Source organism: Pelodiscus sinensis, chromosome 20 (genome assembly GCF_052426305.1).
Source record: "Pelodiscus sinensis isolate ZL-2025 chromosome 20, ASM5242630v1, whole genome shotgun sequence".
Lineage (NCBI taxonomy): Eukaryota > Metazoa > Chordata > Testudines > Trionychidae > Pelodiscus > Pelodiscus sinensis.
In genome coordinates this window covers 8,853,856-8,876,023 of record NC_143071.1, presented here as the reverse complement: position 1 = coordinate 8,876,023, position 22,168 = coordinate 8,853,856, and the positions used below count along the sequence as shown (strand labels likewise).

Sequence of the window (22,168 nt, the reverse complement as noted above, 5' to 3'; positions counted from 1 at the left end):
GATCAGAATTTCCTCACCATTTGCTGGAAGTTTTAGGTTGGACAAAAATCTATGTAAAATCTAAAATGACTCCTGTTAATCCATTATTGTTTGCAGCGATGTTGTTGCCATGTTGATTCCAGGATATCAGAAAGATAAGGCAAGCGAAATAGTTTCTTTTCCTGGACCAACTTGGGCTGGTGAACGAGACAAGCTTTTGAGCTGTACGGCTCTGGGTAAATTGGTCTAATAAGAGATATGATCCCACCCACCTTGTCCCTCTTATTATTTCCTTCAGTTCTTCCTATCTGGTCAAGCACACAGGCCCCTGCTGTTGTGTCTCTCCTGCAGACTGCTGTGTACCATCAACTCCTTTTGGCATCAGAATGGAGATAATTTGCCACTTTGCATGATCTGACACTCAATGAAGACAATTTAAGAGGTGGGAAAGGCTTTATACACCCTACATTTGTAACTTCTGCTCTGTATTTGGCTGCAACTGATTCTCAAATGTTTCCTACCACAAAACAAATATGCACTGCAGGAAAGAGTTGAAACTTTTGCAGCCATGACTTTTCGCAAGGTTAAAGGAGGCAAGTTATTGTCCATGCTGCCAGGGTTTAGATTTGGAAAAGCCTAGTGGTATAACTCAGTCAAATACCACAAACTTTGGTTCTTGAACACACTCTGTAGAGTAAGGACCCCATGATATAGCAGCAACTTGCTTACCCCTTTGCAGATAGAAACAGCTTCTTTGGACAGCGATTTAGGATAGGAAACATTATGCTCCATTATAGACTGGAAGAGTTCATCTTCATCCTCCCCATCAAATGGAGGCTGTTCAAAGAAAATAATTGAGAAGGTAAAATGATGCAGTGTTAATTTTAATTCCCTATTAATGCTATGTATATACTGAAAAGCAGGTATATTATTGAGGAGTTTTACATTTTACAATATACTTGACAGTTCAGGCTCTCTAACGGATTGTTTATTTTTAATTAAATCCTTTTAAAATTACCTTGTTATAGCCAATCTAAAACAATCTAATTGGTCAATGTTTTGGACCATTGGCTTTGAAAGTGTCATGTAATTCCATTGATGCTGCCATTTGATTTCTGGCTAAATAGTGTTTCTGTGAGGGGAAGAGTGTGTCACAAGCATGGACTACATTTGTGTTTAAATAAGATGTGAGGCTGAAGAAAACCTGCACCAGATCCAAGGGGGGGAGCTTAAATCCCACCTAAACTCTGAACCAGGGGTGGATGAGAGTGCCACGGGGCTTCTGCAAGCGTGGGGCTCGGAGCAATCGCCCTGCTCGCCCTGCCCCAAATCTGCCGCTGCTCTGAACTAAGAATTTTAGTGGGACATCAGTGTTGCCTCGGCCTTCTAATGGCCCTCTGCACAGGGATGAATAGTAGTGCCCTGCAAACCCACGGATATTCACAGCTCATTTTTACAGCTATGGATGCCGACGTGGATACAAATTTTGTATCTAAAACCCTACAAATTTGTAGATATCTGCTTTATATCTGCTGGTATCCACATACGTGGATGTCAATGAGGATATCCGCGGCTTATTTTTGCACTTACAGAGGTGGATAAAAATTTTGTATCTGCACAGGGCTCTAATGAACATCACCCAAACACAACACTCCAAAAAAGAAAACACCACTTGGTTATAAGGTATTGTACAAAGAGCCAAGAGCAAACAGATAAAGTATCTAAAGATTGCTGAGCCTGATCTTATGTTTTTGTAGACATAGTCAAAGCACTTATAATTAAAGCAAATGCTGATGCATTTATCTGCAGACAAATCCACATCTTCCAAGAAGCCCTGGAAAAATTACTTAGCACTTACTGCAAATGCAGAAAATCCTAATAAGATAATACTCTCTAAATGACTTAAGACTTAGTAAGTACACAAGCATATCAGACTTCCTCAAGAATAAGGAAACAAGCAGCTGGGATTTCCCAACATTAATCGGACACAGCTGGATGCTACATTTCCACATTCTCCAGTTTAATTCTGAATATGGTAAGTAATATTGATGGGTGTTTACATGTAGACTCAAAATTATAGATCAACCCACAGACCTCATATATAGAACATCAGATGTTTAAGTAGGTTCTCACACACTTTTTTCTGTCATAAAATACAAAGATGTGGAGGCAACAGAACAATCTGCAAGTAATTGTAGTTGACCACGGACCAGACACATGGTGATCTTTTAAAGAAATCGAAAAGAAAAGAATACAGGAACAGCAGTGTTCAGTTATTACTCAAAAAGTCAAGAAATCTACTGGGATTTAGCATGGGAAGGAATAACATAGGATGGCTAAACCCTGTAAATGTAGGAAATTCTGTGATAGCTCCAGCTCTTTTTCTCAGGGAGAGTCATTTGCATAAATCTTCCCCACATCAAGAGTTTATCTTGAGAGCTGGTTTGTTACCCTCAATTAAACTTTACAATCAGGACTTGCTTTTTCAGTTTTGTGATTTGGTGATGGGAATCCCATTAAATGGGTAGAGAAACTATTCTGTAATTAACTGTGCTTTGCCCCCAGGTACATAATTAAACAACGCCATCATGATTCGGTGATTTAACTGCCACGAAGAATATCTAAAAACTCGGCTATGATGTTTCCAGTGGCTCTCTCACAAGTGCACAATACTTCTTCCATTTATTGAGCTCTGCCTTGTAAAGTTCTTCCTGTGAGATGTTGAAGAATAACAGCGTCATAATTCTTACCTGACCAGCTAGCATCTCATATAACAGCACACCATAGGCCCACCAATCTACTGATTTTCCATAGGGCTGATAAGCAATAATCTGCGTAATAAGGAAAATAAAAGTATCGGTGTTAAAGTTCAGAGATGAATCAAATAAACAAGACAAACAATGTGTCACTGAAATACACAGAGAACCCAATTCTGTCATCCTTACTGAGGCCAAAACCCACTCAGATTTATGCACATTTCAGCTCAGGATCCAGATCCTTGAGTTAGAACCGTAGGGCCAAATCTACAAAGGCATTTAAGCATGTAAAGGTGCAAACTGGCACCTAGAAGGATTTACCAAAGCACCTAGAGTAGGAGAGATGCCTGACTCCCAAATGAGAGTTAAGTGCCTTTGAAAACACCACTAGGTGCTTATTTGCTCCTTTAGCCATCTAGATACCTTTGTAAATCTGGCCCATCAAAGATTCAGGATGTACTTTTGAAAACAATGAAACAGGAAGAGTAATGCTACACAGGAAACCATAATGATTTTACTGAGTGATTTATGTTAAAGCAGCAAATCATCTGCTATTCATTCAGAGAGTATCAACAATTCAGAGTACAGTTTTAAAATCCCATTCTAAATCAGGCAAAACCCACTAAAATATGAGCAAGACCCCTGAAAATCTCAGTTTTGTTTCACCACACTACACAGTTCTCATGTTCTTAGTCTGCAATCAGGAAATCAGGTAAGCCAACAGAAAAGAGCTTTCTGCTGTTCAGGCTAATGACAATTTCAAGTATTTTGCACCTACAGAGCTCAATTCATACCTTCGACAAGTGCATATTGAGTCCTGACATTATAAAAGTCTGGTGGAAGTACAAACCCAACTCATACTGTAGAGTATTTTCTAAGATGAGACACTTCTTCAAAGGGCAGTGCTAATTTATTTTAAACATTTATTTGAACATCCAGACACAGTTCTCAGGTCTAAATACCATTTCAGTTTAACGTCAGTTGTTTGTACCTTTACTATTACGGATATCTAAAAATTCTGACGAGATTACCTATATTGGAAAAAAGGGGACGGGTAATGTTTTGAAACATTCATGGATATTTCTTCTAGAATACAGGTCTCTCTTATTTAGTGTGGGGGCAGGTCTAGTTGACCATGAAACCATCGTTCTATTACACTGAAATAATCAGAGAATGAAATACTATCCTTTCACCATTAAGCTAGTCTCCTTTTCCTGCTACTATGTATTGTTCATTCTCTGTGAAACAAATTGCTGGCTAGTGGAGATCTCACCCTAGAATTTCATCACTCTGGAAAAGGAATTAAACCGGCAATCTGTAAGGAAAACACTGAATTATCAGTTCAACAAAACAGGGCTAGGTTAGCCACTAAACAAAGACTACAGAACCCATCTGAAAATTATTGTCTTTACCGGGGTAATAACAGGACATGATCTTGAAGTTAGCAGTCTCTCTCTTAGCAAAGAAATTCAAAATAAGTAACTCTCTAGAATACACTCCTCATGAGTTAGTAGCTGAAATAAGTAGGAAACATCTAAATTACAGCATTTGTATCTTAATTTTACTGTAGAAAACTAATTTTTAGAATACAGTGTATATTTTTTACTCCATAGTAACTGCCATTAATACTAACCACTAATTAAATGGAGAGGAATTTTAAAGACCAGCTTTTAAATTGTCGGGAAACATGTAAATCATTTGGTTTAAGTTAGGAAAAAGGCTAGTGGGATTAGAGGGAAAATTATAACTCTGGGATTCTATTCCCTTACTTTCTATAATCTGCCCTATGTAATTTGTGTTTTATGTACCTACTTCCTTCTCTGTAGGTAGGCATAATGAAGTTACTGTGAGTACAACACTGAGATTCCAAGATGAAAGGGGCTACCAACACGCAGACTTAATTTTACGATTATTTTGCAATCATCACATATCTCAGGCCTTATAAAATACACTTGGGGCCACCTACTTCCTGTTAATAGTGGTTGACAGATTTGATACTCTCAATGTATTTTCCACTCACCAGTAAGTTCTCAGGGGGTCTATTTAAAATCAATGTTGCTACTTCAAAGAACACTTTTAACATTTAAACCAGGAAAAAAGACTGGCCTTTATACATAAAATATGTTTTTAAAAAAGCACCTCACTGTACTGGAAAAATCCCAACCCTATTAGAAAGTGTTTTCAGCCACAGAGTAATGGTTGTATTGTTATAAGGTAATTAACATGCAAGGACAGAATATTTTTCACAATTAGTGTTTTCCCTGCAAGGGCCCTATATGTAGAGATATTTTGTAAACTGAAATTACACAATGAACAAAATATCAAATCTGTTCCATATGGGGGCAAAATCCTCCTAAAATGTCTATCCCATTGGTTTTCTGGGGTATGGGTGTGTGTGTGTGTGTGTCACAAATAGATCTGGGGAAGTCACAACAAACTTCCCTTTCTCAATGATCACGTGCTGGGGCGTGGGAAACCAACAGAAGATTTTTGCTATTTTAACATGGGTCCGTGATTACAGTAAAGGTCAAGAAACACTTGTCCGCTGACGGTGACTGCTCATGTACCCTGGGCTACGGGATAGCTAAGTGTTCTCATTCTTGAATACGATCTCTCAAAACAAATCTAGCTTTAGAACAGGAGATTCTCAAGTCAGACATAATCAGTGTGAAATATCATAGTCCCTCATTCCCCTAAAATACTGTAAGAGACTCACACAAGAACTCAAGCTGTTTTTGTGCTGGCCTTATCAATGGAGTCGGAATACCAATTAGATATCACACCTCAGTAAATTTGTGCCCACCACACTGAGAAAACTATGCAGTACCTCCTCACTCCAGGCATGCTTCAAAAATCAATGAGGTACAGGTAGGATCAAAAAGGGGATTCAGAAGGGCACCTAAGGAAAGAAAATCCCACTGAAAGAAACTTGCTTGCTTTTTAAAAATCCTACTCTATATGCTTATTCAACTTTCTCTCATTGAAATCTAAGATGAGATGTCCCCATTGGTTTTATTTTGGGAAATATGGTTGCACATTTAGAATTACAACTCACTTCTTGAAATTATGGGATTTTCTACTATTTATATATCATAGTCCCAAACTACCAGGTATTATTGACACTGTGAAAACAAAAAGGTGATGATGCTTTTCCCACGAATGGGGGAAAATAAACCTATATGAGGCTATCATGATGTAGAACTTATTGAATGCTACATCCATTGCACCTTGTGGGGTCCCAAGAAGATTCTGAAAGAGTGCAACACCTAATTAAGTAGGTTCCACGTGAATTACTAGCTAAATTCTATTGTGGCTTTATAGATACGGTAAAACTGAAATGCAAAAGAGTAACCTGCTATGTTAATTTGCTAACCTGCCCACCACTCAGAGAATCTGGTAGCCTGGTTCACACAACAAATTGGAACCAAACATTAACTGGGAATGTAATGAGGAAAAATTCTGGACTGCAAAGAAAGGCAGTACTTTGGTGGGGGCAGGGAAGGACTGTTATGCAAGATATGTAGAGACAGTTCTCAGTTTATTGACTTTAGAGTCACAAAAGTCAAACAGTCAATATTCACTTCAAGGGAAATATATTTTTATTTTATTTTTTAACCAGCAATAGCTACTAAATGTTTCAGATGTAACTTCCTCCCCGAGTACTGAGGCAGCCTGGGGGGAAAAAAAGGCAATTCTTCATAAATGATCAAACAAAATTTGGCAAGCTAGTTTGAGGTGGAGACTAGTCTGTTGAATCCTACAGTAGCCAAATCTTGTCAATCTATTTCCTCACAAAGATCTGGGTGGCGGAGTTTGGAGAGAGACAACAAGTTCAAAACACCTTCTCAGTGGGATGGGAGTAGGGGAAGGTTCCTATCCACTGTTTTCCCCACCAACCTTTATGGTAACTCTGATAAGTTATTAACACTAATTTATCTGTAAATCAAAAAAATCAAATAGGGTTTTATAAAAAGCTGAGAGAACAGATAGAGCTCATTATTGTTCAGGTGTGGTAGTGCCCCGAAGATCCCAATTTGCGACGGTGCCCTCTTGTCCTGGACATGGTGCACCCACATAATAAAAACACCTTTACCCCTATGAGATAAGAGTCTGAAAGACTCCTCTAAAGGGCTGAAACTCTATCATGGGATATAATCTGGTCAGTGTGACTGGACTGCAAACGGCACAGGGTCAGCAGTAGGGATGTCAATGTGTACACGACAACATGATTAAACTGATCAACCTGCACTTATTGGTTAATCCTGTTGACTCCACACACTTCCCCCTTGCAACTACACGCACTCCCTCCTTTTGCTGCCTCTGGTTCAGAGGCAGCGGGGAGGGGGAGAGGGGAAGGTGGGAGCTGGTGTCCGTGGGGAGCCAGTTTTTAAGCCGGCTCCCCACAAGTACTGGATCTGCCTGCCCCATCTCCCCCACTGCCTCTGATAGAGAGTGAGGGGGGCAGGCCGGAGCCAATATGTGCAAGGAGCCAGCTTTTAAGTGGCTTCCCGCATGTGCCAACCCCACAAATCTGCCTGCCCCCACTTGCCCCCCTCCAGGCGAGTGGGGAGGTCTGAGTTCCTGTCCACTGGGGATCCAAGCTCCCCGCGGACAGAGGTTGCTCTGCATCCCATGGAGCAGCCTCTGTCAGCAATGAGCCTGCAGACAGACAAACACTACTCCACGGTAGCAGTCCCTGTCCGCGGGAGGGGGCGGGAGCAGCCTCTATCTATGGGGAGCTTGGATTTGCACGCTACTGTCTCTGCATGAGAGACAGCAACACAGAGCGGCAAGTGGGAGCCAGTCCTTGACAGGAGCTGGTTTTTAAGCCAGCTCCCCTCATGGACGAGCTCCTGCCTGGCACCCCTGCCCTGCTACCTGTAATAGGAGAGGCAGCAGCGTGGGGTGGCAGAGGCCTCCCCGGGAGTGTGATTGGAGCACACTGGCTGGCGGCTCCACCTACAAAGCATGTGAATTCTGTGTAAAAAGTGCAATATGAATACAATTACTACTACTACTACTACTACAACAATAATACATTCATCTTTGAAAAGGAACATGTATCTCTGCCACAACCAACAGTCAAAGCCCACTTTTCCAGCACTCAAAATATTTATCATTCTGCTACACTCCTGGCAGGTACAAGTTTGGGGATTTTTATATTAAAAAACAACAACACTGTTTTGAGATTCTCAGAATTAACCTTTCAGTTACTGCCTGTATTCTAACTCTTGGGATTTTGTTTTATGCCCAAGACAGAAGTTTGTGGTACAATCTATTGGAATCCCTTTTTATTAATACTGGTTTTGACATCCATCTCCCTCCGTCTCTGGTAACCAGCCAAGGAAATACTGCAGCATTTGTCAATGTCAAGGTTATTAGACCAGTCCAGCCATAAATATGTATATTTCAGCTCAGCACAATAATGAAAATCCCACCAGGATAATCACTTTACTCCAGTCTGACAGAATTGGTTGCACCAAGCATAACATTATTTTAATCAATGCACAGTTCTCAAATATGGAACTTATACATTTAAAAATACTCCCTTTGTCCAATGTGCACAAACTTAAAAAAAGAAAAAGCGAAATCTCCTAAGATATAAAAAGAACATCACTATTTTACAGTGATGCATTCATTGTCAATCTGGGAATCATGACCCTTCCCCTCCTGCAAAGCGAGTCAGGTCTTGAATAAGTATCAGGGGATCACGATTACCACGCCTTTTCCATAAAAATAAATGCAGTGGGGTGGAGGGAGGAGAGAGTCAGGAAAGCGGTGATGGTCCTGCAAGATCCAGACAGCATGGGACTGGAACCCCGGTATGGAAAATGCAATCACAACAGTAACGGAAGAGCCATGTGTAAGAGTGAAGTTGATCTTATGCTGGCTTCCCCTTATGGAGAGAAGAAATCCTCTGTTCCCAAGAAGGTGCAGTCGTTTTGAATTTTAATCCTTCATTCTATCTTTGCAACTCAACCCTCCAGAAGCTTTTCCCAGAAGCCACTCCCAAGGTGGTTGGATGATTGGTCCCTTTCTCTCCTGAAACCACACTTTCCTGCTTTGGCTAACTGGAAATGGGAAGATTTTAAGTAAAAAACCTCAGAAGAGAATTCACCTCCCTACTTAATTGAATTCACAGCGACATTATATATTCCATTGCTGATCATACAAAGACTCTTGGATGTATCTGACACATTTACAATAAAATCTACTGTAAAATCTAACCCACTGGGATGCCTCAAATAGAACAAACATCCTGAAATTCCTTTGCCAGCAAAGGGGAATGAGAGAGTACATGCCTTGGTATTCTTATGCATTATTTGTATTTCCCTAGGGCCAAGGAAGCTTATTTATGGACAAGAAAAAGACAGGCCTGCCCACAAAGACTTTACAATTTAACTCATTATGCATCTTCAAATCTCTCCATAAAACTCTACTCTGCTGTCAAGCCTATAAAAAAGGACACGCTTAGGCTGCTGGTGCATTAATACCACTGCCTTGCTTTGAGGCTCATCACATGGTTTTAGATAACAGTTCTTCCATTAGCGTCATAGCCACAAACGAAAGAAAACCAGTAAGCTGAAAAAGACACTCATGCTCTGAAACAGAATATAAACAAACAGCATTTCCTTGGCAGTTACAGTTACCATAAATTGATATGGTAAAAGGACAATTTCTTCATCTGAATTAAAGGGTATGTCTACACTACAAAGTTAGTTCAAACTAACAGACGTTAGTTCGAACTAACTTTCATAGGCGCTACACTAGCGCTCCGTTAGTTCGAATTTAATTCGAACTAACGGAGCGCTTAGTTCGAACTAGGAAAACCTCATTTTACGAGGATTAAGCCTAGTTCGAACTAGCTAGTTCGAATTAAGGGGTGTGTAGCCCCTTAATTTGAACTAGTGGGAGGCTAGCCCTCCCCAGGTTTCCCTGGTGGCCACTCTGGCCAACACCAGGGAAACTCTTCTGCCCCCCTCCCGGCCCCGGACTCCTTAAAGGGGCACGGGCTGGCTATGGTGCCCGTGCCAGGTGCAAGCCTGCCAGCACCCAGCCAGCAGACCCTGCACCTGGCACGGATCGAGCCACCCACCCGATGCCCCCCAGCCCTCCCCGTCTTCCCGGGACCAGGCTGGCGGCTCCTGGGAGCTTGCCTGGGACCGCAAGAGGCAGGCACCCGCCTGGGCTAGTGCAGACATCGTGGACCTCGTCCACGATCTCCGCACTAGGCACAGGAAAGTGGCTGTCTAGGGCAGGAGAGCTGCCAGCCTGGCCACCCAGGAGCAGGTGTGCAAGAGAATCAAGGGGGTCCAGTGAGACACCCGACCCTGAGCCCTGAGCTTACAATGGCCGTCCTGGGTCAGACCAAAGGTCCATCTAGCCCAGTAGCCTTTCTGCCGACAGCGGCCAACTCTAGGGACCCTGGAAGGGATGGACCAAAGACAGTGACCAAGCCATTTGTCTCGTGCAATCCCTCTCCAGCCTTCCACAAACCTTGGGCAGGGACACCACTCCTACCCCCTGGCTAATACCACGCCATGGACCCAGCCTCCATGACTTGATCTCACTTCCCTTTAAACTCTGTTCCAGTTCTAGCCTTCACAGCCTCCTGCAGCAAGGAGTTCCACAGGTTGACTCTTTGCTTTGTGAAGAACAACTTTCTGTTACTAGTTTGAAGCCTGCTACCCATTCCTTTCCTTTGGTGTCCTCTAGTCCTTCTTTATGGGAACTAATGAAGAACTTTTCTCTATGCACCCTCTCCACCCCACTCATGCTTTTAGAGACCTCTATCCTGTCCCCCCTCCGTCTCCTCTTTTCTAAGCTGAAAAGTCCCAGTCTCTTTAGCCTCTCTTCATATGGGACCTGTTCCCAACCCCTGATCATTTTAGTTGCCCTCCCCTCTCCCAGCCTCTCTCTTCCCCTCTCCCATCTCCTTTTCCCAGTCTCCCCCAGTTTTGTTCAATAAAGACAGATTCCATTTTGGAAGACACGTTATTTTTATTTTGTTCATCAAGAAGAGGGGCTAGGGAAGGGTAAGTGGAAGGAGGTTAGGGAGGAATGGGGCACGAGCCCAATGGGGAGGACTGGGCTGGCTCTGCGGGCTTCTGGGGGTGGAAGCTCTCCTGCAGCCCCCCAATTGCCCCCTCTCTCCAGATGGCAGCCTGCAGCAAGTGCAGCCAGGCTGATGGCCGAGTGGTGCGATGTGCCCAGTGTGAGTAGTCCGGGCAATCCAAGCCAGGACTGCTTTGCAAGCGGGGCACCCCTGAGAACTGTCTGTCCGGGGTGGGGGTCGGGACCCTTTAAGCACAGCCCTCGGCTAGCCTGAGAAAGCATCTCCACGCTTTAAGTTCTTCTCTGATGCCCTGCCAGCACTGCTTCCGGCCATCCTTAACCCCAGGTTCAGGGTCCACTTAATGTGGTCATGCTAGTTCGAATTAGCAAAATGCTAATTCGAACTAATTTTTTTAGTCTGGATCCGTTAGTTCGAATTAGCTTAGTTCGAATTAACTAATTCGAACTAAGTTAGTTCGAATTAACGTTGTAGTGTAGACATACCCTAAGTGAAAATGTACCATTTCAACAGTATTTCGACCATGTTTTCTCTGACAGCAGCCGGCACCAAACTATTACCCAGAGATATGGCATTATCTTGTGTTCTTTGCTATACTGGCCTCATTTGCATTTTGATAGGAAAAGGTGAAATGCTGACCTGGGTTATCTGATGCTGCGAGTAACAGTGATTTATGAAAACACAAGGATTGTGAACATTTCACATCGGTATGGACTAGTAGCTATAAGAAAAAACCAACTATTGCTGACTTCCAATTTCAGTAAAGCGACCAAATGCACATTATGCATTAATGAATGTCCCCCCCCCCCACATATAAATCTTATGTATGTTAACATGCAAAAATTATAGCTGAAAATGCTCCAGTCAGAGATGCATTTTAATTAATTGGCGGCAGCTGCCAGTGCAGGGGAAAGACACAAGAGAGGAGAAGTTGGTATTAATTACCAACAGACTGGTGACATATTTACAAGATCTAAAATATGCCAGGGAGGGGGGATAGGGGGAAAGAATAATGTAGCACCATGCTATTTACCATTGTTAGAGAGCAACACACAAAATGGTGAATCCTCTGCAGTTCTAAACAAAAATATTTTCCACCTAGTGTTAGCAGGGAAAAATAAAGAGCTTGTTTTTGCCCATGTTGAGCCACACTGGCCATGTTCTACCTATGAATGATTTAAAATATATATTTATATCTAGGGTGTTTGTACTGCTGGTGCACATCCACACACAACATCAATATTAGAGTTGCACAAAAAAAAATGCAACCCGCCCAAGGACTGAAAATGTTAGAAGGAACACCGGTGCACAAAATTCATTCTGCACATGCATGGGAAACACTGAGACACAATGTTCCCTCTAATATCGCAACTTCGGGTGTGTCTAGACTACCGAGTTTTGTCGACAAAAGTGGACTTTTGTCGACAAAAATATACCAGCGTCTACACTACCGCTGAGTTCTGTCGACATAACATCGACAGAACTCAGCAGTTTTGTCGACACTGGTATACCTCATTTTACGAGGCATAACACCTTCTGTCGACAGAGTTCTGTCGACAGAAGGTGTTATTGCCTGTAGGATTGCGTCCAGACTACGGGGTTCTGTCGACAAAGCAGCTTGTTTTGTCGACAGAACTCAATGTGTCTGGACGCTCTTTGTCGATGGAAGTTTTGTCGACAGTATCTGTCAACAAAACTTCTGTCGACAAAACGCGGTAGTCTAGACGTACCCTTCATTTCACACAGGCTGAGAAGCACATGCTAAGTAGCTGTATGCTGGAGGCAAGACTATGTTTTTAAGCTGAGCAGTCCGAGTGTGTGCGGGTATTAGAATGTTTAACTGGGAAGCTTATGAATTGCAGTTCTGCATGTTCATATTGCCTAAAATTTGCTCGTATAGTAATTCTATTGAAGTACTTGAGTTATCTGGCCTGTAACTAAGTTAACTAAGATTTTTTGGGTGGATATGAGTAAAGTAAACTCTTCTCATTATAAACCCTTCCTATAAACATCTGATGATACTGAAGAAGTCAGATGTAACTTTTTTTGGTAGCACTGATGATACTACCAGTAAATTTAGGGGGAAACAAGATTTTTTTATGTCAACTGCATCAAAGTCTTGAATTTATGGTTTAATAGGATGAGCTTTCTTAAATCCAGAGGTAGTAATCTAACTTTGTACAAGGTGACAGAATATACATTATTTAGAATACAGAACAGAAGCTTTGCAGGAAAGTTGGTGAATCATTGCAGGAATTCATTATTCTCTTTTGGAAAATCAACCAGAGACTCGTGAGTTCCTGAAAATAGTGCAAATGCTTGTTAATACATATTTTAGCAGCTGTGAGAACCCATGGTGAGATGCATTAATGAAGTTGTGTTTGCTCCCAATAACAACCTCATTGACACCTGTCAGCATCGCAGGACTTTATGGCTTGCTTAGTGGTTTATTATTATCAGCACATGAATTTCAACCTGAGAAACAAATCATGCTTCAGGTTTCTCAGGAGCTAGATACTCCTTAAATGAAATCTTATTAATAGTATTTTTTATTCATTCACAAAGGTATCACATCTTCCTCCAGATAAGTGGCACAGCCATGAGTACACGCATGGCCCCACAGTACGCTAATATCTTTATGGCTGACTCAGAAAGTTTCGTCAACTCCCTTCCCCTTTACTCCTTCTCTACTTATGCTACATCGATGACATCTTTATGATCTGGACGCATGGCCAAGAAACACTGGAGACATTCCACAGAGATTTTAACAACCTACATCCCACCATCAATCTCAGCCTGGACCAATCTACACGAGAGATCCATTTCCTGGACACCACAGTACAAATCGGCAATGGAAAATTAGACACCACTCTCTACAGAAAACCCACATGCCTCCAGCTCCCATCCTGAACACACCATACAATCCATCATCTATAGTCAAGCCCTTCGATACAACCGCATCTGCTCTAATCCCACGGACAGAGACCAGAAACTTCAGGATCTCTACCAAGCATTTATAAACCTCAACTACCCACCCGGAGAAATAAAAAAGCAAACTGAAAGAGCCAGATAAATACCTAGAAACCATCTACTTGAAGACAGACCCAAGAAAACCAACAATAGAACACCACTTGTCATAACCTACAGCCCCCAACTTAAACCTGTCCAACACATCAATAAACTACAGCCTATACTAGAACAGGATACTAAACTCCAAGGCTACGTCTAGACTACATCCCTTTTTCGGAAAAGGGACGTAAATTAGATGTATCGCAATTGCTAATGAAGCGGGGATTTAAATCTCCCGCGCTTCATTAGCATAAAAATGGCTGCCGCTTTTTTTCGGCACGGAGCTTTGCTGGAGAAAAGCGCCAGTCTAGACGCTGATCTTTTGGAAAATAAAGCCTTTTCCAAAAGATCCCTTATTTCAAGATTTAAATTCCCACTTCATTAGCAATTGCGATATGTCTAATTTACATCCCTTTTCCGAAAAAGGGATGTAGTCTAGACGTAGCCCAAGAGTCTCTGGAAGACAGACCCATAGTCTCCTACAGACAACCACCTAACCTCAAGATGATTCTTATCAACAACCACAGGACATACCACACTAATACCAACCTTGGTACCTTCCCTTGAAACAAACCCCGTTGCCAGCTTTGTCCACATATTCACTCTGCTGATACCATTATTGGACCTAACCAAGTGAGTTATAAGATCAAGAACACATATTCCTACGCATCCAGAAATATAATTTATGCTTTCATGTGCAGAAAGTGTCCGTCTGCTATGTACATTGGACAAACGTCTCAGGCACTTCTCCAAAGAATCAATGCCCACAAAACAGATATTAGACAGGATCACAAAGAAAAAACACTTTCTTGTCATTTCAACCAGAAAAGACATTGTCTCAATGACTTGATTACCTGCATCCTGATTCAAAGACCTTGTAAGACTACACTTGAAAGAGAATCCTCTGAACTGTCATTCATGCTTAAATTTGACACTTTACACCTAAGCTTAAACAAAGACATTAATTATCTTACCCATTACAAAGATAGCTTCCCCAATTATCACCTCTAATATCATTAACTCACAGACATTTACCTTCTCCCCCGCCCCCCCATCCCACTTCTGTTCTGAAATTTTATTTACTTTTCATATGTGTTCATTTTTTTAATTGTATCCTTTGGTATATATGGTTGTGACAATTTTCTTCCACTATTTGATCTGAGGAAGTGGTCTGGCCCACGAAAGCTCATCACCTAATAAACCATCTTGTTAGTCTTTAGAGTGCTACATAGTCCTGTTTTTTGTTACATCTTCCTGCGGAAGTGAAGATAGTTGTATGCGTAAAACAGACATTTTATAGCAGCCATATGCTGGGTGAAATCTTTTAATGTGTGGTCACAAAATCCTTTTGAGAGGTAATATGCTACTTTCAATGTTACACTTTTACCTCTGGTGCAATGTAGTCTGGAGTGCCACAGAAGGTCCTGGTTGTTACTCCATCTGTCATATTTTCTTTGCACATTCCAAAATCTGCTATCTTTATGTGTCCTTCTGAATCCAACATCACATTATCTAATTTCAGATCCCTATGAAGAATCACAGTCATTTAATATTAATACTTATACCACGTAGGTCACCAAAATGTTGTCACATATAAGTTTAATTAATGAATACTGTATCTATAGAATTTCAGATTTCTTATCTTCCATGCATGATTTTTTTCCTCTTCAGAAGTATATTTGAAACGCACCACACCAAAGAATTATTAAAGCAAAAGAGTTACATTCATCCATGTGCAAAGCAGTAAAGAGAACATCCTGCATTAACTTGATTTTCACAGTCATTCATAAAGTGTTTGGTATCATCTTTAAGATGCCGCCTTAAAAACAGGAAGTTTTTTAATTCAAGAGTACTATATCTCAATTACACTGATGCTGTAGATTATAGCAAATACAAGCACACACAAACACATTTGTCCTCCCCCCGCACCTTTACATAAACACATTTCTTTAGGACACGTGAATATGTACAATGCAATGAGATTATAACAAAGGTTTTGGACACCAGTGTTTTCAACTGAATGCCACATATCAAAGACGCAGTCACCCTTCGTTAAAGAAACATCACCAGCAAAATAATGACGTTTAGTTACTAACACCATTTTGACTACTTGTTATAGAAACATGTTTTAAAATACAAACACATCTGTCTTTCCAGGGTTTTAATAGGAATGACTTAAGTCAGTACTCACCTATAAACAATTCCTCTTTTATGGAGAAAGAATAGACCCACTGAAATCTCAGCTGCATAAAACCTGTAAGAACAGAATTTCAGTTTTCTTATATTTCTGCAGAGGATAATCATACATAGAAGATATTTGAAACTCACCACACCAAAGAATTAAAGCAAAAGAGTTATTGTATTCATGTATATGCAAAGCATTATAAAGAACATCCCACATCAACTTGATTTTTAGTCACTGATAAAATGTGATATTATTTTGACAAAACAGGATTAAAAAAATTAGGCATTTTTTAATAAATTAAGAACCATATGATTATTACATGGCATTTATGTGGGACCTCATCTGACTGAATAGGTCATTGCTCTCAACACCTGATCATATCTGATCATTTATGACTCATAATATTGCTTAATTTAAATTGTGATTCATACATCATTAAAATAACATAAAAAATATTGTTCCTTTATACATATGTTAATGGATTAATTACTGTACTTGAAGTTAATTGAAGTGACTGCCATATACAATGTACGGTAATTGCCAAAAGTAGTTTGAGTATATAGAACACTGATGAGTTTTTGAAGCCAGAGTTACTGCAGAACTGCCAATTACACGCAAGGCAGCCAATAAAAAACAAGATTGATTATTAAGTTTAATAAAAAGTAGAAGGCAGAGTAGACCTGAAAAAGCTGGTTCAGAATTGCTTTTACTCTCTTTGGAACATGTGCCAACACAGACCTTGGGGACGCTCTCATACGGTGTATAATATCATAGCTACACATAAGTCTATGGAGCTGTGGCAATATATACCAGCTACAAGTCAATAGAGATATGCACATTTTCATGCACTGAGGAGTTAAATCCTGAGATGTCTCAGGTTTTTATTCAGTATTTCGCCAGGTCATATTTATCTCAGTCATCTTTTGTGTGTCACACATTTTAAATTTAAGTTTTTTAATGACTCTTACTTGACTATTTAAATCATGTTTAGCCAGTTTCAAACTTTTTTACATCTATTTTTTTTTTTGCATTTTTAAAAACAGGACAGGTCGCACATAAATGAAGGTTTAATGGAAAATGTTGATAAAGGATTAATGGATAGTAAAAGCATGCAACAAACTTGAGCAGTATATTTTAAAGAAAAGCACAGAAGAAGATGATAGATGATTAGCAACCTATTGATCTGTTGCATTTATAACTACTGATTAACTATTTATTAAAACACCTATTAATATATTAAATCTTTTAAAAACTTTCTATAAATTGAACCTTAATATAAAACATGGCCACAGACTCTATCACTAGATATGCATAAAATTAAGATTAAGATTAATTATATTGTAAATGCTGAATCTGTTTCTTGTGTCTCTCACAATATTGTTCATTTAGTGTGAATGTTAATAACCATATTGTAAGTAAAACTATTTACTTGTTCAAAAACTTGTCGACGTTGATTTTTTTTCCCCAAGTTAAGCTATCTCCTGCAATATGTGCTGCGTGCTTATGCCAGCAGCCCCACAAAGTTTCTATTATTAGTGGATAAAAAGATGACAGCCCCAATTTCTATATAATACTGTACATAATGGACACATCTGATCCTTCTGCTGCCGTATAAAATTGGTAATGATTTGAATTAAATCAACAAACACTCACACTGCCTGTGGCTCCTTAAATTTTCCTACTTGCTGAATGTGATACATGAGGTCACCACCATTCACATACTCCATAACAAAGTACAGACGATCCTAGAACATAGTATTAAAAAGGTAAGCACATGAGGCATAAGCAGCGATGTACTGGTAAAACATATTAAAAAGAGTGACATATTCAATAGTAGAGGTCACGACTATAAAGATCATACAAAACAACTTTAAAGAGTGTGTCTATATATTCTGCACATTATGGCAAAAAATGTTATACATCAAGAAACAGAAAAAAATTATATATAGATTTTGCCAGGTCAGGGCTAGGTTGGAACTTCATTCAACCTTGCCTATTTTAGCGATGAAAGTTTATTTATTATTACTTGTATTGCTACAATGTTACAAATACTGTTCATACAGCCAGGAAAACATAACTAAGGCCAAGAGCTCATGTTTTTTAAGACAACATAGATGCAGCTTCCTTATCTTAGGGGTAATCAGGGAACCAAATTAACCATATTAATTAATAAATATCTCATTATATTATTGAGGCATTAAGGCCTCAATCCAACAGAGCACTTAAGCACATGCTTTGTTTTAATAATATGAAAAGCCCCACTGACACAACCGAGTTCATATATACAGAAAAAAAACCTTTCTGTATCAAGAGCTGCTGTAGAATACTTCTGAAGATGTATTATTATTATTATTATTATAATAAAGATCTTCTTTATTATTTTTATGGATTTTGATGATTTGACAGGGTATCTGTTCTTTTACATTTCTCTGAGCAAAACACCCAGGAGACCTGCAAGTTGAGGATAATAAATGTTGCTGAAATAATAAAATATATCAGAGTGTTATCTCAGTAGAAGATGACACTCTGAAAAAAACGGAGGAGCAGAGAAGAATTGACACCACGTACAACTGTTTGAAAGCAAGAATGCAGCTGTGTTAGGAACGGAGGCTTATCCTGCAGTGCTAGGACTCGTTTCTCAATCATGGTACATTCCACATCATCATCCTGAATCACCACATCTTTTTTCAATATTTTGATTGCATACAGCTCCTCCGTCCCCTTCCTGTCTGCCAGCATCACCTGCACAAAGAGAAATGACAGACTGAACATGTTCCTTCCTGGCAGAGAATAGAGGTGACTCATAAGCCTGGAGAAAGGTGTTAATGGCACACCAACCTCCCATTTTACTGGCACTTATTGAGTTGGCCTGAAGCTCTAAAAATACCATGATTACTCACTGATTACAATAAGCTGTACTTGCACTTCAAAAATAGCATTTACACTCACACCCGTGCCACTGCTCCCTAGATAATCGTCAACTCCACTTCCAATGGCGGACACAATGACAGGACCCCCCCCACTAGAGGTCTTCCATAAAATACACTTTTATTGCAAAGTCACCTGTTAAAACAGGCAGGAAAACAGCAATACTTTGGGGAGGTCACAATTTTCACTGAATTTCTCATTCCCAAATATTAATTCCTACTGCATGATGACAACATGCACAGATGGCCTTGTGATCTATACAGCAGCTCATCACCACCACGAAAGACGAGCCCAAATCTCCTAGAACTTTGGGAAACTCCAGATCTGGATTCCTGATCCCACTACTACATGGAAATCCTGGAATTATGTAAAAGCATTTAAAATTGAGGTCCTCCATGTTTTTAAACGTGCAACTTAAAGCATCCAAGTTTTGCAACTGAGTGCTGATAGGAGTATCTACAGCAGTGGCCACCAACCAGTAGATAAGGATCTACTAGTAGATCTTGGAGCCTCTGACGGGTGATCCTAACTGGTTTGGCCAAGAGGCTGTCAAGTGACGACTCTTCAGCTGCCCCTCCCCCCATTGCTGCTCATCTTCTGCCCCTTGCCTTGGAGCTCTCCCCTCAGGAGCCTCCTGCTTGCTAGGCAGGGCAGGGGAGGGAGGGGCAGTGCTGATGTCAGGGTACTCCCTCTCGCCCTCTGTATCCTATCTCCACAGAGCAGAGAGGGGGCACCTCAGGACTTCAGAGGGAGTTTGCTGGCTGCTTTTGGGAGCAGTGCAGGACCAGGACAGGGGTGAGCCTGCTTTAGTCCCACTGCACCCCCACCCAGGAGACATCTGAGGTAAGCAGTGTCCAGCTGGAGTCCACATCCTGAAACCCTACCCCAGTCATGAACCCCCTCCTGCACCTCATGCCCCTTCTCTAGCCACGAGAAACCCCTGCATACAAACACCCTCCCAGAGCCAGAACCTAGAACCCCCTCCAGTACCTCAAATGCCTACCTCAAGCTCAGCTCAGAGCCCCTCTCACACTCCAAATCCCTCAATTCAAGATCAGAGCCTGCACCCCAACTCTCTGCCCCTGCCTGGTGAAAGTGAGGGAGAATGGGGGAGGGAGGGAGAATGGAGTGAGCAGGGGCGGGGCCTTGGAGAAGGGGCACAAAGGAGGGGGGACAAGGATATTTGGGTCTGAGGTAGATCTTGGATTGAACTTAAATTCAAAAAGTGATCTCGTGCTTAAATAAGTTGGAGACCACTGGGCTACAGGCATAAACTAGGCATCTCCAGACTTAAGTGGCAGGTCCATACTTAAGCAATAGATACACAATTTGAATGTCTATTATATCACTCAGGCTTGAAAATTAGCCCGAAAAATAGAACACCAGGACAGCTGACGGTCCAATTCCGGACATTTCATACAAAGGAAAAAATACTCATACCCATCCCAAGTTTTCATAGATAATTATCAGTACAAAAGAAATATTTTAATACGTATGAAAATCTTCTACTGCAAGGGTCGGTCTTCAGTGCTCGTTAGTGCAGGTAAGAAAAATCAAGATAATAGTACTTGTACACAAGGTTCCCTCTAAGATGCGCAGCAGCACAGCCCCACAGCTGTTTAATGAGCCCCACCCAAGGGCTCAGGGCTGCGGCACACAGGAGCTACCTGGCTAGGAGTGGGGAACCCCTCTCTCAGCTACAGCAGCAGCTTCCTGCTAAAGACAGACCAGCGAGTCTCTCCCATCCAGTAAGGGTGAAACCTTGCTTGCATAGTAAGTAAAGACTAGGTTTAAAAATGGAACCTCTAAAATCTGCGGCAAATATACACAATGGCATTTTCTTGCTCTTTATTTCATAGATTTTAAGGTGGGAAGAGTTCAACTAATCTGTATGTCTGAACAGCACAGGCCTTGGATTTTTATGCAGGGATTCCTGCATCTAACCCTACAATTTATGGTTGAAATAGACAAGATCTGTTCAAAAAGACAGCCACTCTCAATGTAAACTTTCCAAATGATGGAGAATTTACCACATCTTGGCGTAATCTGTTCCAATGGTTATTTAGTCTCACTTTAAAAAATTCTGCATTTTATAAAGAACTGTTCATAGCAGGACAATTTCTATTATTAAAAATATGGCAGGTAGAACTGACTTTCAAGGTTTCTTACCTTTCCAAAGCTTCCTTTCCCAAGCACCATGAGAAAATTGAAATCTGTCAGCTCCACGCTGTCCAGATTATTGGATGGTATGCTGGAAATTCGGTCTTCTACTGGAGTAATGACTTTGTTACCAGCTGGCCCAAGTTTGGCTTTCTAAGGAAGGAAAGAATATTGAAGTGAGAAGTGTAGCTTGGTTACCCAGTAAAATGAAAGATTGGAAGAATGATGTTCAATTGCAGATCAATAAGTGGAAGGTGCATTCTCAGGAGAAAGGCTGCATGACAAAAGCTGCACAGACACAAATTAAAAGACTCAATCCAAAAACACTTTTGGAAACCAAGTGGTAAACTGTGTATGTGGCTAACTAGATAAAGGCAGCTACAGTTATCTGGTTAACAGACCAAAATCAAAGCAAAAACTGAACAAAAAAAATCACTGTTTTCATGCCAAAAGCAGGCCAATACGTGATTTTTGTTTTTAAATGTAAAGGGTGCTCTTTATAAATGTCATGCTGTAATGTTGCTAGTGTACTTTTATAAGAAAAAAACCTGCTTCTATAGATTCTTAAAATGTCATATGCAAGTTCACTCTTCATAGCAAGAGCTTGTCTGACTTCCATTATGAAAAATAACCTCCACTTGGAAAAACCAACATAATATGACAATCAGTGTTGATGAATATGTCTACTTTTGAACTGGCATTACAATCAATTTTTTTTCCATCAAGAGTTGGGGAGGGGGGTAGGAAGGGAGAAAAACTTCTTTTATGTAGCATATGTTGGTGTGTGAATTTATGTTTTGAGGAAAGTTGCAACAATTCAAGTGAGCAAATCAAATGAGATACTGGGAATCGCATATAAGCTGCATTTCAAACCTCACAAAGTTAGGGGAAAAAAGTCAAGTTTCATCAAATGATAATAAAAAGCTGTAATAGATCCTCCTCCTCCTTTGTTTAAAACTTATTCCTCACACCAGCAGTGAAGCCAAGAGGGTCTAAAATTGGCACATGCACACATTT

The 22,168-nt window shown here is 40.7% G+C and overlaps 1 protein-coding gene across 2 annotated transcripts in view; it reads right to left on the bottom strand.

Moving 5' to 3' along the window:
• PRKCA (protein kinase C alpha) overlaps positions 1-22,168 on the bottom strand; it is a 347,315-nt gene that overhangs the window by 23,387 nt on the left and 301,760 nt on the right. For both annotated transcript variants that reach the window (XM_075903949.2, XM_075903950.2), the window contains exons 9-15: positions 21,161-21,304; positions 18,632-18,805; positions 17,717-17,808; positions 16,070-16,132; positions 15,266-15,404; positions 2,730-2,810; positions 709-816 (exon numbers count right to left, since the gene is read on the bottom strand). In XM_075903949.2, coding sequence (XP_075760064.1) covers positions 709-816; positions 2,730-2,810; positions 15,266-15,404; positions 16,070-16,132; positions 17,717-17,808; positions 18,632-18,805; positions 21,161-21,304 — 801 coding nt within the window. The remainder of the gene's footprint in view (positions 1-708; positions 817-2,729; positions 2,811-15,265; positions 15,405-16,069; positions 16,133-17,716; positions 17,809-18,631; positions 18,806-21,160; positions 21,305-22,168) is intronic.